This window comes from Gambusia affinis, linkage group LG15 (genome assembly GCF_019740435.1).
Source record: "Gambusia affinis linkage group LG15, SWU_Gaff_1.0, whole genome shotgun sequence".
NCBI classification, from domain to species: Eukaryota; Metazoa; Chordata; class Actinopteri; order Cyprinodontiformes; family Poeciliidae; genus Gambusia; species Gambusia affinis.
In genome coordinates this window covers 16,453,697-16,471,592 of record NC_057882.1, presented here as the reverse complement: position 1 = coordinate 16,471,592, position 17,896 = coordinate 16,453,697, and the positions used below count along the sequence as shown (strand labels likewise).

Sequence of the window (17,896 nt, the reverse complement as noted above, 5' to 3'; positions counted from 1 at the left end):
AGACAAACTGCAGAAACAGGCCAGACATCGAGCCTGACCTCTGAGCTGCTTCATCTGCTAGAACTCCAGACTTCAAGACTCGTATCAGCGGGGAAAAACACCATCACTTCTACTGTAAATTCAAGTTTCTGATGCTCCTATTGGTTCTGAAACATTTATCAAACTTGATATTTTTTTGGTATTTCGTTGGCTCATTTCAGTTAGTAGACAACCTGATTTTGTAAATTGAAATCCTTTTGGATTGTGCATTGATTTTTCTGATCAATGCACAATCCAATAACTGCCATATTCGATAAACGGGAATATTATTGAAAAGTTCAGTCATTTCAGTAACTAAGTGAAATGTTGTTTTCACTTAGTTTCTGTTCAGTATGATGATCTTGTGCTTACATCTGATGAAAACGTTTAAGGTTAAAATAATTACGAGACCAATAAATAGTAAAACAGAAATGTGGGCTTAATGAAAAGTGTTATTTCCTACTTAACGGTTATTTTAACCTAACAAATGAGCCTCATCATACGGTATTATAAATTACTGAATTGTATTTTCAGGGTCAGGATTCTCCGCTAAACTACATCATTTGAGCTTTTAAACACATTTCTCATGTATTTTGCATAAAGATAATGATCTCTTAACGATTTTTACTGATTGCTCTGTTTATGTCAGCCTGTTCTTTTATTCTTACTAAAGAGAAACAGAATTGGGCAATATTGTTATCAATAGGTAAAGATATACAGAAGCCAAAGATAAAAGAAACTCTTAAAATTCTGATCTTGTATGTTTCCGTTTTTTTTCTTAAATGTAATATCGTCCACATTCTCGTCCTTTCATTCCTTTTTATATTTTTTTTTTATAGTTTAAAAAGCATTCCTCTCTAAAGTCATGAAATCATGTGTTTTGCATTTTATTAATTGGACCTATCAGTATTGTGCCACAATAGCTGCGTTTCCATTAGAAATGTGCAAAAACTTTGTTCATGTTCTGCTAATGTTGAAAAAGGACAATTGTGCAAATGCAGTGTTTCAGTTAAATAAGAAACACAATTAAAATCACACAATAATTAGTTTTCACACAATTGGTCATTAATAAACATGTTGCCTCATCGTCTTCCTACCACTTCCTGTCGTCTTCTTTGTCTTTTCCGGCAGTAGAAACATCCAGTTGTTCATCTTGTGACTCATATGATGCAAATGGTATTTCCACTGCAGTTTTGCAAAATACAATACTTTCAATACAACCAAAAGACTACCTCATAAAATCGCTAAAACTTATCAAAAAATGTTTGTTTCCATTAAGCAAATTTATTGTCGTAATTCCAATTTGCCCAATTACATGATCGATGGGAGCGCAGCATATGTTATACACTTCATATCATACATATTGAACATTTCCTACCACCAGAAAATGTTAAATTCTAAAATTGAGTTCTGAAGTCCAGTCTGTTTACCACTCAGCAGAAGACTCTCTCGCGATCTCCATCGCTCTCTCTTTCTCTCTCTCTGCCCCAGCGGCCCTTCAGTTCACTGTGAGTGGGGAGTGGATTGCTGCGCTCAGTTAAGACCCCAATTAGCAGGACTCGCAGGCCTGCTGAAGGTCACTCCCAGAGCCTTGGTGTGAGAAACGAGGAGGGCTGGGCCAGCCAGGAGCAGATCTTACAGAGAGGAGGCCGAGACCCTCAGCTGGACCCTGGACTTCTCACACAATATTTTCTCAACCGCAGCAGCTGCCTGCATATTTGCAGTTTTAGTTCTTGTTTTGTGCCTGGCACAGCACTTGCAGAAAGTGGCTGAGGATTTTGTTAAAGGTCAAGTGTTCTCTGTAGACTGTCATAGTATAGTGTGACCATATCTGAGAGATCCATTTATCATTAGCTCCAAAGTCCCCTACTTCATCAGCCCGTGTCTGGTGTCAGCTATCACAGTCTGATTGATGGCTCTGTCCTTATTGCAGGGAACCGGGGTCGATAGCAAAAATTTGCTGCTTGGTGCATTAATGCTGTGTTCAATGGCATAGACCTTTGAGCAAGCCTCATCAGTCTTGAATCATTGGATAGTCACCGGAGATCCGTATAAACGGCTATGAAGCAAGAACGGGCAGCAGAGAAATCAAAGAGAAAATAAACAGTTTTCCTCAGCTGGGTTAACTCTATTATTTGTATGACGCGTCTCGGGGGTGCAGGCCAGAAACGGGTATTGACGGCTTAATGAGTTTAAAAATTCATCAGTGTCTGCACACTAGATAAATCATATTATTGACATGTCTACTCATTTTAGCAGCTATCACAGAAATCACATGCAACCGAATTGTGCTACATAATTTAGAAAAATATATGTGAGATACACAACTTTCGAATTTCCTAAACATTTCCAAAGATGGTGTTGGATTTCTTCATAAACAGTCAGTTCATATATATAGTAGCACAACTGACTGTGTGCTTAAAATATGCTTTCTTTTTCTTTTCTACAGCTAAATAAACACAATTAGGTCCATATTTAGAAGTTTATTCACATCATATTTGACTGACATAAACAAAGTAGCTAATAATGGCAGAAATATTGAAAAAGAAAATCCACCTGTCTGAATAAAAGTAAATACTTACAATTTATCATTGATTTTCAGTAATGTGATTATATTAACTAACTACTGGATATTAGGTCTCCTACAATTGTTATTCTTGTTTGAAATACATAGTGAGATATGATAGTAATTCTTTATTAGAGATGAATCAGGCCTACAATTCAGACATTTCACCATCTTCTTCTCGAGTCCTGTCCTTGTTCTGTAATTTCTTGGATTTAATGCGTTAAAACTGACCTGGATCAGTTCAGCTTGTATCATATTTCAGCACCAGTAGGTGATGGTGTTTGCTGGTGTGTGTGTGTATATATATATACCTTAACACCAATATATTTTTCCTCAAGTTTGTCTTAGAGAGGGAATTTTGTGGTCCATGTCTAAAAACACAGCCGTGAACATTTTTTTTCTCCGTTTCCATTTTCTTGCCCTCCAACATTCAAGACTTTCACATTACAGCTGTTGATCCGTGTTAGATTTAAAAAAAAATCTAAATATTTGTTGTTTACCACAGTTTTGCTGTAATAGACAGACATTAAGTTTGTCTCTGGTTTGGCTTGTAAAGCTGGTAAATCGCTCCTTGTTCGCTTGCTCAGCAGCTCACTTACTTATTTACTTGTTCTGATATTGCAGAGACTGTTTTTGTAAACCCACCAGTACCTGTGTAGGAGTAAAAAAAAAAACTGGTGCCATGACAACCCCCTGATACACTAGCCTTGTGCGTAGGCTCACATTTTAGACGGACGAACGGCCCTTTGAGCCTGTGAGGGCCAGATGTTCCCATGCAGTCACAGAGATGAGATGTTTGCTGTGCCGAGTCTCGTGTTTGCCCGATTCTCCACAGAGTCACCGTGCCGTCCAGCCCCCCTCTGGGCTCTTGTCGGCTGAGGAAAGAGCTGGGGGCGGAGAGGTGTTCACATGTATGCAGTAGACCAAAGATCAACCGCACATGTCTTGTGTATCGCCAGGGGCAAAAGGAGCACATGGCATACTGTCCTCCTTGCAGTTCAGCAGAAGTCTTCTCTTCTCCTTGTCTGCTCTGCAGACACGAGGATGTTCGTTTGGTCGCATTGAAGGTCAGGCTGCTGTGGAAGCAGCTGAGCTTGCCACATATATATGTGCGGAGTTTATTTATAGCTACTTTTCTACTGAGCGGAACATTTGCCATGCCTCGCAAAAATGTTCACGCCTTTGAACTTTCCCACATTAAAGTCGCGACCTTTAATGTTATTTTATTGGGATTTTGTAGCTGTGAGGTGAAATGGATAAAACAGGTTTCTTGAGAATCTAAAGCTGGGGGTGCAAAGGAGGATGCTTCAAAAACTCAACAGCATTATGGACAACCCTGAGCATCAGCATCTACAGTAGCTCAACAAGTGAAAGCTTTCTGTCAGAGGCTCCTCCAGTACCACTGCAACACACACTGCTACAGCCATCTGCAATGAGAAACCTGAACTATGAACGTTATTGCAATCACAGTTTTTAACTGTGTTTTAGTAACAAAAAGCTCAAAGGTTGTACATTCCCTGGTTTTCAACAACACCCTGAGTCGGTAGTTAAAGGGGAAAAGTACGACTGAATCACCCTGAAACGTCTTCCTTGTGGCTAAACTTGGAGGTGGCAGCATCATACTGTGGTTGGGCTTTTTATTAGGAAGAAGCTACGGATTAGTACCAGATCTAAATCTCAGTAATCTGTGTTCAAGAGGTGAACCGCTGTGTTTGATAATTAGGACGGCAACTAATGATTATTTTAGTAGGTGATCAAGCAATTAATCATCAGAATAATTGGAGAAAATCTTTTGCCACATTCTGCAGATTTTTCATTTCACCACTTAAACATTTTTAATACAATATTGGATATACTGAAAAATATGCTTGAAGTAATTCAATTCCATTTTTAAATAATAAAAAAAAATTATTGCATATTTGGATAGAAAATATTTATAGACAAAGGTTTTTTTTTTCTTTATCTTGAATGCAAAATGTATATCTTTTTGCACAGTTTTGGGTTAATTACTGCGCTGAATATGCAAATGAGCTTTTCCGGAGTCATTATGCTAAAGCTAAGAATTAATCGATTACTAAAGGAGTTGACGATTTTTTTTTTTTTTCTTTTGAACGTTTTTATTCAGATTTTCCAGTGCATGTCACATTTCACACATCTTACAGGTTACATGTAGAAATTCACGTTATATTTTTAAAAAAGGGTTTTTGTTTGTCCAGGGTCTTAAGGAAAAGACAAGAAAAAACGGCAATAATAGTAAAAAAAGATAGATAAATGAAAAGAGAAAAAAATAAAATAAAAATACAGAGGAATCTCCCATTCATTAATCCTAATTTCCATCAATTGTGGTTTGAAATGAATGCTTGAATTGAGGACCATTTTTCTATAAAGATATCACTTTTTATCTGACGTTTTGCCGTAATTTGTTCCATGTGGTACACCTCCTTCTTCCGTTGGGAAATCGTTGGGGGCTGAGGCTTCAGCCATGAGACCGTAATCATTTTCTTTGCGAGGCCAAGTAAGATCTTTAAAATGTAAATCATACTGTGATCTTGGATTTTATTCTGGAAAATACCTAGTATTATAAAGGATGGTTCTAGGGGAATTGTAATGCCCAGGCAGTTTTTAATTTCCTTTTGTATTCCTTTCCAATATGTTGATAATTTTGGACAGTCCCAAAATATATGAGTGAAGTCTCCAATTAGTCCACAACCTCTCCCTTGACGATTATTTCCAAAAAATTTATTGATCCAATTAATGTATTCAGATAAAATGACTCTTTATATGGCAGAATGTTACATTCTGGTGGCTGGTGTTCACAGATGAGACGCTTACAAAATCACCGAAGTTCTTACTCCACAGATGTTTTGTAACAAATACATATAAATTTTTCTTTTTGGCATTACATTGCATATTTCTTTCCAGAAATGTCTGATCATGAAGCTTTGATTTATACTCAGACAGGCTACCAGTTAAATGACACGGTAAATAAATCTTTCACAAAATGCCTATATAACACTGGAGGGTTTGTGTGTGTGTGTGTGTGTTAAACCCTTTTAGGATGATTTGTGAGAGTCAGCGCTGCACAGTTCTGCCTAGAAGAGCTGCTCCATCCCCCCCAGCCTTAAATCAGCCCTATGCTTGCAAACAGGCCAGAGCTGGTTAATGCTGGGTCAATAATACGGGTCTGAATGGGACAAACAAAGAGCCTCCACTTTCCCCCCTCTGCTAAACCCACAGCGTACGTGTCGATAGGAATGCACTGGAAATGCCAGAGGAGGTTAATTTTTCCTGTTTATGTGAACTCGGGGCTTGTATGGTTCCCTACGCATGCGGGCGACAAAGGGGGCTGACTCAGACGAACAGCTGCATTGATTTGGACTTGTTTGCGGAGCACTCTGAGCAGAAACGTAAGCCGTGGGAACACCTGGAAAATGGGAGGGGAGGAGGCGGTTTCGGCTCGGCTCCTGGCTCTGTACCAGGCATACATGCATGCACAAACACACGTCTCACATGTGCGGGGCCAGCCTGGGATCCCAATCAGCAGCACTTAACAAAGCGCCCCTCTTTCTCCCTTTAATCGCAGGCTCAATTTGTCGCCGGGGTGTCGAGTTCCTGATAAGCGCTTTGACTGAGAGAGGCGAGATGGGTATAGGGAAGAACACAAAATGGATGCACCTGCTAACAAATGAAATCAAACCACTCCATCTTCATTCCCCCCCCCTCTTTTTTTCCGCCAGCTGGAACAATACTACCTCACTTTAGCTTGAAGCACATTGAGTTATTTCCCACTAAGCAGGGGAAAAAAGCATGCCTCGCTTACAGTGAGAAGGAGTTCAGACATCTGCTTTTAAACCTCTTTATAGTCTGTGTTGCTCAATCTTAGCTCGTAAAGAAACGTCACACGTGTTATTTGACATTGTCTTCTGTGGTTTGCGATTTTCTTCTAATTCTCTGTTTTATGTTGGATTTAATTTTGTTTCCTCCACAATTAAGTCCTGCTTTGTGCCGGTTTATCTCATAAAACCCAGATGAGGTACATTGAAGTTTCTGGTTGTAACGAGGAAGAAGTCAAGGGGTAGGGATACTTTTGCAATGTGCTGTGTATCTTTCAGAATCTAATCAGAAAGTCCTGATTGTCTGCTTGCTTTAGGTTTCATCTTGCTTAAATCGTCACTCTGCAGTTTGTCAGAGTAATCACACAAGGCATGCAACTTGAAAAACCACCTGCCTCAGCTCCCATGGCAGGTGATTTAGAGTCAGGTGATCTAGGATGTTGGAGTGACTCTCTTATGTTAGCTTTGATTTGATTAGACTTCATTGCTTCTTTCTGAGGCACTGAACATTTGTTACCAATATTTGTACTTTTGCACGTTTGAACAGTTGTGATGCATAACTACAGCACCGAATCCCAGAGGAGCATAAAAGGAGGCTTCATGGATGCAGGGCAGGACCAAAGAGCAGGAGAAGTTCAAACCGTCCCTTCCGTTGATCATAAAGGTCAAGGGTCACATCCACGTCTCTCTGCCCGTCTTTCTAAGTACAAATCTGCCCAGTCACCTTAATGTTTTTGAATTCAGTCTAGGCTGAATTTTGACCAACCTCCTTAGCCGTCTTTTATTTTATTGTTCATGACGTCTCTTGAAAGTCAAACCTGCACAAAAAATAGGGCTGTATAATCATAATGATTCTTCAATATTTATCGATTATTTTTTTCCATCCTCGGAAGGTATCGATTTTTCATCCACGATAAGTTAAACCATAGGAGTCCATTGGCTTATACTGTCTTTTTATCATGTCTGGTTTGTGATGGCGTAGCAGTAAGACTCCGCCTCCCCCCCGTTTCACTTTCAACTTAAAGTGAACATTATAAACCACACACCAGTTTTTAAATTGTGTTAAAAGGCCAAGTAAAACCGGAGTTATGCTAAAACAAGTAAACCATATTTTTCCGAATGTCAGAAAAATGTCAAAAACCGGCTTTTCCAGTTATGTGACAGGAAATGAGCTTCCAAACGTAAAAAACGAAACGCAACGTTAGATTCCTTTGTAAAATAAATAATGATGGGCTGTATTTTGTTGCTAAGAAACGAAGTAAAGTTGCGCAAGTAACCGTGAAAGAGAAGCGGAACGGAGTAGCGGCGAAAGCAGTGAGATCGCAAAATTAATGCAAAGTTTGGATATCGGGGCGACTGGTGGCATCCACTTCGTAATTTGTTTTTAGCTTAGTGGTTTCTGTTCTGTATATAAAGGATTACCTGAAGAAAGAACACGCAGCAGGCAGTGGCGCTCTGGTTTGAGCTGGAAAACGAAGAGGGGAAACCCGCAGCCGCAGTCTGGGCGCAGTGAGGATTTCCATGGATCGATCATTTTTATGAGTACAATGAGATCCTGGCAGTCTGAGAGGCAGCTACTCAGAGATCCAAGCAGGGGAATGGCGGCGCTGCGCAGCTGCAAGGAGTCGATCACTTGTGTAGTTGGTGCTTTTAATCAGTTTTTAGTTAATTAAAAATCCAAGTCTATGGAACATAAAATGCCACTAAAATCACTCTGTCCTTCTAAAATCTTTCAGAAAATCATAAAAGTCCACCGAATCGTATCGGACTGTATCGTTTGCCAAATGTTGTGATACATATCGTATCATGATCAGAAATTGTATATTGTATCGTGAGATTATTGCATCACAACACCCCTACAAAAAAGGCATGTGTGACGCTGAACAGTAACATTTATCTTTCTTTGTTGGGACCATTTTAAGATGTGCTGTAGGATTTTCTCTCTTTTAGGATGTTCCCTGCTTCTCTCGTTCTCTTTGTCTCCCACACTTTTTTCAGTCGTTAAGATGTGGTAACGTGATTTTCCAAGCCATCTTTGAACGCACCACGAGCATAAATATGTTGGTGCCGCAACAATCGCATAATCCGGGTGGGACTGACTGTCATGAGACTGACATACTGTAGGTTTTCAGTCAGAGGCTTCTTTAGAGTTGCTGAGAGACTGACTGCTACTGTATATCCTTCCTTCTCACAGCGTCACCATCCACAAGTTTTTAAAGACACTTGGATACCATGAGTTACCAACATTTATTTTCTTTCTGAGATAAAGTGTTTTTGAATTGAACTGGTGTTGGTGAACGAACTTTCACAGGATCAGATCATGGAAAATTAAAAAATAAAGTCTCACCGTGGTTTTCCAGTCCTGTACCAAACCCACCAGTCTGGCGTTTGACAGATCTTAACGTGATCCGGCACATTGTTGTCTGGTGTGATGTGAGGATCTATAAAGATAACACAGATGCTGTGGCACCAGCGAGGAGATGAAAGGCGCAGTGTCTCTCGCATATGTATGAGCGCTGGCTCCGAGTGTACGATCGGAGGGCCAGATTACCATGAACGTCTCCACAAGCTGTCCTAATATGTTTGATCTGTTCTGATTTTCATTCTTCAGGTCGGGTTTTACATTTCTTCCATCTGTTGGTTTCTGATTGTTCAGCTGGAAAACGAATGGCATCCTCAACATCCACTTCTCCTGTGCACCTCCGGTCTCCAGCTGTTTGCATTGAGCTGTCATCGGCTTTAATGAAGACTGACCCTCCTCCCCCCAATCTTAATCTTATCACGAATGATTGTAGAACAGCTTATTAAATTGAAGTGCTGTAATTAATCAGAACTCGTTGTGAGATGAGTTAAAATCAAACCCAAATCTTCTAATCTTGCTTCACAAGAGCCGTTTCTTTCTTTCTTTCTTTTTTTTTTAATTCATTTATTTTCCTTCCTCCCTAAAATAGTCGAAGTCTGTCAAGTCTCAGAGTAGGTTGGCTTTTTCCTCACAGAGACATGCCCGGCTTCTGCTCTCCGTGGATTTGCAGCGGATAAATAAATAACTAAGCTGGCACCCCACGCTCTGGATCGCCTCTGTTTTGGCAGCCGGCGCACACGGCGTTTTCTGTCAGGTGTAAACACGTCTGTCAGTCGGGGCAGTCTGGGGGCCCTGGCCGCTTGGCATTCATGGCACCGCCAACGCTCCCTGCCCGTCCACCTGACCTTGGCTGGCCTCGACATGACTGAGCACACTTGGTGCTACCTTCCACATTTGCGGGGCTCTTTAGGAAGCAGGGCCGCCTTAAGTGGCTGCTAGGAAGCCGACCGCAGGCTGAAGAAGGGACATCTTCACCGCTGATGTGTTAGGCTGGTAATGACCATGTGGTAGAGCTAGCCAGGCCAGCCCAGAACACGCATTGCCTCATCCTCTCATCAGCTCACCTCGCTATCATTCCCGTCGTCTTTTCCACTGCGAGGAAACTCGGTCATCATACATGAGGATCTGAGCTGGTGATCCAAATAAAGCAGGGGAGGGATGAGGTCAGTTTGATAAGAAGTCTCATAGTTTCCAAGCAGCTTTCGATGTGTGACGCCGCCGCGTATGCAAAAAGACGGCGCTGCTGCTGCTGCTCCGACGTCGGACTGTGCGGTATTCCAGGGGCACGCTGTCTCTTTCCGCTCCATATCCACTACCTCACCTCTGGGAACTGTCAGTTTTTCATCAGTCAGTTACGAAGCGTTCACACCGTCTCCGCAGCTCGCTCACCAACTCCCCTCCCTCAGCGGTGCAGCACTTTCCTGTAGCTGTCTTCCTTCTCTCCCACACTACCGCAGCAGTTTCGCTGCTTGACAGTTTTATCCCTGACACACAAGAAACCACCATTTTACTGACTCTCAATTAAGGCGCTACAGTGCCTTGCAAAAAAGTATCTATACCACTTGAACTTTTTCAAATTCACAATACTTTGTAGAGTCACGTTTCATTGCAAATGCAGCTGCAACTGTTTCGGCGGTTCAGCTCTACCACTTTGCACATATAGAGACTGACAGTTTTTGCTCATATTGCTGTAGATTGGATGGAGAGTGTAAAGTTGCCGTAGAATGTTGCCCATATTTAAGTCTGGACTTTTACTAGGCCATTCTAGTAAATGAATATGCTTTCATTTAAAGTATTCCTGGGTTGGAGTCATTGTCCTGCTGGAAGGTGAACTTTCCCCAGTCTCAAGTCTCTAATTGTTTCTAACAGGGTTTAGATGTCTTTTTGTGGATGGAGCGGTGCAGATTTTAGGCTTTTATTTACTTTTAGATTAACATTAATGAAAGCCAATCAGAATTGGCTTTGGTTTCCCATCAGTGCAGCGTTATTGGCGGAGCAGGGGACCTGTTTCTGATGACACAAAGCTTCATATCAGTTACAAGAGACTTGACTTGAACATGGGAGAAATAACTTGTCAACATATTTGATGTGTAGTTAGTTTTCCACCACACAACGTTTTGGGATATTTGCCAGAAAGTTGAGTTTTGGTCTAACCTTTTCTTTGTTTGTTGTGTCCCCTGTGTTTTGGGAGGTTTGCACTTCTGTTGTACGTCTTCCATTTTTAGATGGACTGAGCTGTGCCTATTGAGATGTTAGGATTTTATTTTATGGCCTAAACTTTAAAATGATCCACAAATATGTCCCTGATCTGTGTTGCGTTTCTTCGTCTTCACTAATTCTCTCTAACAAACCTCGGAGGCTTTCACGGAACAGCAGCATTAAGACTTTATGAAACACCCCACTTGGACTCCGACATTGGCTGATTTCTGAGTGTCGTTGATTGGCCTGGTTGGATTTTGTTTAGATCTATGGAAGTAAAAGTGTCTGAGCAGAAAATGCACTCCGCCATATTGTAACCCAACTCTGTACCTGACATTGGTGGTCTTGTTTTTAAATATTCTCTGCTAATCCATCACTGTAGGGTGACGAGGGGGTATCTCCCACCTGACAAAACCCCAATGGGCTGCCCCCAAACTGGATGTCATCAATATGCATTGTGTGAAATGATGACCCGCTGTAACTTGGCCACAATCCTCTGCAAAGCAGCAGAAATCCTTCTCAATCTCACCGTCAAAAGCCTAACAGCCTAATTAAGGTCTTAACAAACAATTATTTTCTTTCCTAGAGTCCTCAAGGCAGCAAGGCGAACCCTTGCTTCCCTCAGCCATTTCTTTTTGACAAACTACTCTGGCTCGGTATTCAACGGTAAAAAGCCGTTCTCATCTTCGTGCTCCTTTTTTCTTTATCTCCTATTCAGAGACTCGCCTCGCAAAGAAAAGTAATTTCACTCCCTCTGTCCCTGAGAGAATCAACACGGTGAAGTTGCTCTGAATGTCGGCAGCTACATACTTTTTTTCCCCCCCTTTCTTGGCTCTATTTCAGACCCATAACCTGGGGGTAAACATGCAATTAAAATAACAGCAGCTTGCTTTCTCCTCCACTCTTCCACTCTCCTCTCCTTTAGCCATGAGCACAAGTCATGTGCAGTGTGCTGACTGGCTTCTTATAATTGCCTTTTCTAATAATTGGTAAAGAAAAAAATAACATTCAAACAGCAAACAAACGTGTTCCCACCTAATTTGCCTCCCTTCGTTGTTTTTTTTTTTTTTTTTTCTTTGCTAACATTATTTATCTTCTAATGAGCTGATTTCTCTTTTACAGACCCCATTCATTACTGTTTGGGGAGATTTTAACAAATGATTTGCCTTTTGCCATTCTTAATTTTCTTCTCTGGAATTTTAGTATCTGATGGAGAAGATTTTATAACAGTTACAATCACAAATGTTGATGCTTTTATTGCAGTTTTTTGTGAAAGATAAACAGAAATTTGAGCAATTTTTTTTTATATAGGAATTAACGATATATCAGCACTTGGTTATTTTTTAACATGTTGGTATTGGTCCGATAAAAATTGGCTGATATCATCTGATATTTATTTGCTGTTTGTTTCAGGAAGTGGAGGGGGAAAAGGTTGATCATGTGACCGTGATGCTGCAAAGGATTGTGGGTTGCTCAACTGAAGCAGTTATCAGTGTCAAAAGGATTGGGAAATATGATTAACATACAATATCGGTTATGTACCATTGTGGAAATATTATCAGATATCGGTATAGGCCCAAATTTTCCCATTGGTGCATCCCTAGTGGTGTCAGTACAAAAAGAATTAAACTAGGCATGCAGGATATTAGATTTTTGGTCGATATCTGATATGCTGATATTGTAAAACTTATTTAGCCGATGACCGATATCAATACCGATATGATACATCCTGAAACTTTCTGGCTTTCTCTACTGTGAATTGAAATACTGCATTATCTTTGTCAATTTAGTTTGCTGCCAAATACGAATGTTAAAAAGGAGGCTGAAAATGATGTAACACTTTCAACTGGTATTATGTTTAATGTCAAATTTATTCATGACATCTGCTCTCTAAGACAATGACAACATTCAAACAGTGCAAGTTTGACATTGTGCTGTGCTGCAGGCACCATTGTCACTGGTTAGTCATATATTTCTAAGTTATTTTTGACGGAATGGCCGATGTCGGATAGAAACCTTTACAGCTGATATCAGCCGATGACGATAATATCGTGCATCTTTAACTAAAACATTGAATTTTCCTTCCACTTCACACTTATAGACGACTTTTTGATCGTGTATCATAAAAAACACAATAAAATAGAGCTTGTGGTTTTAACTTTTAACGGTGTGTGAATACTTTGGAGGCCCAGTATGGGAGTGACTGCCGTAATCCACCTCAATGGCCTCCATCCCTCCTGATCCTCTTCCAATTCTAGTTTTTTTCCCACTTTCGGCTGGCTTTCTTGTTTCCCTTCCCCGCCGAGGAATGAAAAGAAAATATAGGTCAGCTTTTATGGGAGCAATTTGACACATGACACAAGCCATGCGCATCACTTGCTCAAGCCCTGCTTTCGTCTGCTCGCTTTTATTTGTCTATAATAGAAGCTCCACAGTTATTCACACAGTTTTATTGCAGCTCTATAAGTAGCTGGCGGAGGCTTGCCGAGTCACAGGGGGGCGTGGGGACCCAAGTAATATTTTCAGAGCCCCCTGGTGTCTGTCTGCGCGAGGTTGATAGTATGAGCCGCCTGGCTTAACTCCACAGGCCTGCCCAGCTGGCCCTGCTGCGTCTCCACACACCCAGCTCTGTTTCTTCTCATGCCAGGTGGGAGCTTGACTCTACCACAAAGCCGCCAGGTCACCGAGCTGAATACCTGTTAGCTAAAACCAATTAGGACTCGGAGTCAGCTGTTTTTAACTAGCAGAGTTTCCGTCTGGATTTGATTGTCGGGTCAAGTCGACCAGCAGCTTCACAGAGAAATAGCCGGCACTAAAAAGCCTCCGTGGGGGTTTGTGGCTTTGTCAGAAGTGCCTGTGTTCGGTGTGCGCGCGCGCACGCTGCTGGATTTGATGTCACGGCGGACGTCAGGCTGCTGTCTGTCGGGTTTCATCCCCACTCGCCTCTGTGCTGTAAAGCCCAGAGTCAGCTCAGGCATTACCATAAACTGACCTTTGCCGCTGCGCTGCTCGCCGCACCGTTTTCTGACATTTAGGGGCGCTGTGGGGCAGCAGGAGGGTATGGGGGGGGGCAGTCTGCTGCATGTGTGGGGTTTAGTTTTGGTTTTTTTTCTGCCTGTAATGTGTTGATGTGTGTGTGCACTTGTTAGCAATATGAACGTAGAATTTTATCACGATATTTTGTGGTGCCTATTGTGATTACGGTAAATATTGTGATTTAAAAAAAGGCCAGATTTATTATTTTTTTTGTTTGTAACTGTGTGGCTGTGACTCCATGTCACAACATTTTTAGACCACAAACACAAATGCAGTTCTAGAAAATATTCCCATTCGGGAAGGACATTTATCATGTTGTTTATTATTTAGAATGATAAGATTATCACAATAATGGTTTTGATTCATCATTGTCACAATAATTTCCAATTAATGATGTTTAAAAACCCAAAAAACTCTCCATAGTCAAGATTTATTATTAATTTTTTTTGGGCATTTTCTCAGCTGTTTTTTTTTTTTCATTTAAAGTGTCTATAAATAGCAATTCATCTAAAAAAAAAAGTGACTAAATCAATACATTTGTTCAGTTTAATGATAAAAATCCCACTTCTTTATGTGGCTGGTGTTCTGAATTAGCACATTATAAAGAGGAATGTTTTTAAAAGCAGTATTTGTGTTTGTGGGGTTGTAATTGCTGTGACACACAGACAGTTACAATACAATATTAAAACATCATAATTAAAGTTGTTGAGTATTGCTCACCCCTAACTCCTTTTGGAAATGGGTTTCCTCAGGATGCCAGATAATTAAAAAAGGGTGATTAATATCACTAAGCTGCACAAAGTTGCTGCATTTAATCATATTTTTTAATTTACTGTTTATTGGTGCTGTCGTGGGACAAACAATAGCGGAAATGGCAAAAAGTAAACATTTTTGACCATACTGTGAGAAATATTTTGAGACATCAAATTAAATTTTAACGATGAATGATAAACGATACGATAAACGCGTTTTTTTCCTCGGATTGTCGGTAGAGACGCTAGCATTTTGTATTCCGTCTCTGCATCGTTTCTGCTGTGTGACACTGTGCTTTTCCTTTTGGTTTGTTTGTTTTCTCTTTTTGCTTCTGGAAGCTTTGAAAAACAGACTCTGATCCGTCTGATACTCCGCTCTCCTCCACCCCTGAATCTGCCTGTTGTCAGAGAGATTGCTGTTATCTTTGTGCAAAATCTTGGCAACCTGATAAACGAGTGCTGGAAATCCTGCCTGCTGACATCAAGGCTCCGTGTACCTAAAAACCCTTCCAAGGCCGGAGGGGGGGAAAAAGAATAACATATCAGGCCAATTAGAGTTAATGCATGGTGACACGCCGTATCGAGGGCAGGGATCGCCGCCATATGGCCGTCCAGGCTGGAGCGGCGGAGGATCAGGGCAACGGATAAGGTGACGCAGCACCTCCAAGGCTCCCAGATCCGTCTGAAGACAGCAGCTCCGCCACCCACTGCTAACCACCCGCCATTTTCCCCCTGCCTCCCCTTTGCCACTGTGCCCCTGCTGCACCCCAAGGTGCAACGCCCTCAGGTATCTGTGTACTACTGGCAGCTTCATTAAGCCTTGTTTTTCTTCTCTCACTGGGAGGATTTAAATGAGCTGTCATCCTGACCTTTTTGAGCTCCTGTTTTTTGTTTTTTTGTTGTTTTTTTTCCTTTTAGAGCCACCCGTCTTTCAGTCTTACCACCTTTCTCTCCGGCTTTGTCACTCTTTCCTCCTCTTGTCTATCCTCCCTGCGGGGGGGAAGACACTTTTAAGCCATCACCCTGCGGCAGGCAGGCATGCCAAGGTTGTTTTGTTGGTAATTGCCTCTCTCATAGAAGCTTTTTGTCTGCGCACACTTGCCGCCCTCCTCTGATGCCACACAGCTAACGGGGAGGGCACGGACTCTGTAGACTTAATTTGCTCCCTGACTGTTCTCCCGGTGCTGATTAAGCAAGCATCTGTTGTGTTTGGAATACAGCGGCAAGCCAAGTGGAGCATGGCTAACTATTCCCCTTCCTTCCCGTACCGAGTTATTGTACGACGTGGCTGACATTTACAGGAGCTACAGCTGTCCTTCTTTATTTTCCTGACGTTAACTCCACTGCTTTTATGTCCCAAAAAACAAAGGTCTCTTTGAGTTCTGGAGACCCACCAGGTCTTTCAGAAATATTCTCTCAAGCAAATGCAAACGTTTTCCCATCCTAAAAATGAAATCTAAACACAGAATCTGACTTTAGAGGATCCCACTGTCTCCTTACCGTTAATGATCTAATATTGACACATCACCCAGCTTTATGTTGAAGGTTGTTGGAACAGAATCCTTCACCCCAGGCCTAGTCCACACGTAGCTGGATATCTGGGAAAACAAATTCATTTTTATGCGTGTTGGCCTTTCCTCCACATGAAAAAACTGATTTTTACGGTCTTGCGCATTTCAGTCTGAAACAAGTAATATGTCAACATGTATGTTTTAACACAGTTCCCAATCGACATGGTGCTTTATTAACTTTAGATTCTTATACACTATTTAAAAGCATCTGTCCACACATTTGAGCCTCGTGTTTAATTACTAACAGGAAGTTTGGTTGTTCTGAAGCAATCTGAAATTTAAATTTGTATTTGCAAAGAATACTTATTAGATTTTTTTTGTAACTCTCCTTGACCATTGAACTGTGAGAAAGACTTTCAAAAATATAAGTTGGTTATATGTTAACTTATTTTGACCCTGGTGTACAGTATAGAATATTATCACAGAAATGAATAGTATCACATGACGAATTTAGACTTTATTTTTTTAGTTCACTCGTATTGTTTGTGTGGTGCTGGAAAGAAAATTTACCTTCAAAATGCTTAGAAAGTTCTTGAATTTTACTGTGGGAAACATGTACTAACCCTGGATATAGGGTTGAGTTTTCCAAACACTCGCACTGTTTTAAACATCGCCTAAAATCTCCAGTTAATTGATTAGATGACCTCTGAATGAAACTGGCTCCAGCAGAATTTATTGAGGGGTGTCAAAGTTGAGGAGGCCGATCACAAAAACATAGGAAGCAAATAAAATCCTCTGAAGTGTGTTGAAAATGTGGAAACTTCGCAGGACGACCTACCTGAATGAATGATTTCTCCTGCCGTGGTCTGAGCCAGGTGCAGAGGTAAAGTGCAGGTAGCGGGGTCTGACTAGCTTACATGCAGGGCGAGTCGAAGGAGAAGGCGGGGAGACTGGGTCGATTTAAAACAGCCAGTCCCTCAGGCCCAGCCTGCCCGTTTCACTTCAGCTGTTTGATGTTTAATTGAAGTTGTTATTGGCTTCAAATGTCACCTTACCTGATGCTGCAGGTGTGAATCAGTTTCTAATTGAAAGCTAACTATGTCCTCCATGGCCCCATGCCTCCAGGGAGCAGCTCCAGACTTCTATTAGTCCAGACCCAGGATCTGTATCGCCACGCACCATGTGCTGCCTCGCAGTTATGTCTGACCTCTCCCCCCCTTCTCTCTCTCTCTCTCTCTCTCTCTTTCTGCAGTGTGAGGAGAAGTGTGTGTCCCATGTTGCATTAGTGTCTGTGTGAAATGCTGGCCTGTCTGCCAGGGCCAGGTGACCTCCCCCTCCAGCTTCTCCCCCACACGCAGATGAACACTGGACTGCAGAAATGTAAGTACTGATCTCAGGACACACACACAAAATCACAATCCCAATGCCAGCAGATGAAATCCCACATCTCCAGCTCTCTCTCTTTTTTTCTTTTTTTTTCACTCACGGGGGAATATTTTTGTTCTCCTCAAGCACAAATCTGTCTTCAAGGGAAATTAGGATGAACTGCGCCATTAATTTGCTGATGAACTAGCTCCCCGCCCCTCTCCCTCGTCCCCCGCGAAGACGTGTCTGTCACA

The 17,896-nt window shown here is 41.5% G+C and overlaps 1 protein-coding gene across 2 annotated transcripts in view; it reads left to right on the top strand.

The window, feature by feature from the left end:
- fam222ba (family with sequence similarity 222 member Ba) overlaps positions 1-17,896 on the top strand; it is a 50,238-nt gene that overhangs the window by 17,225 nt on the left and 15,117 nt on the right. For both annotated transcript variants that reach the window (XM_044141373.1, XM_044141374.1), the window contains exon 2: positions 17,530-17,657. In XM_044141373.1, the coding sequence (XP_043997308.1) occupies positions 17,576-17,657 (82 nt within the window). In that variant the 5' untranslated portion in view covers positions 17,530-17,575. The remainder of the gene's footprint in view (positions 1-17,529; positions 17,658-17,896) is intronic.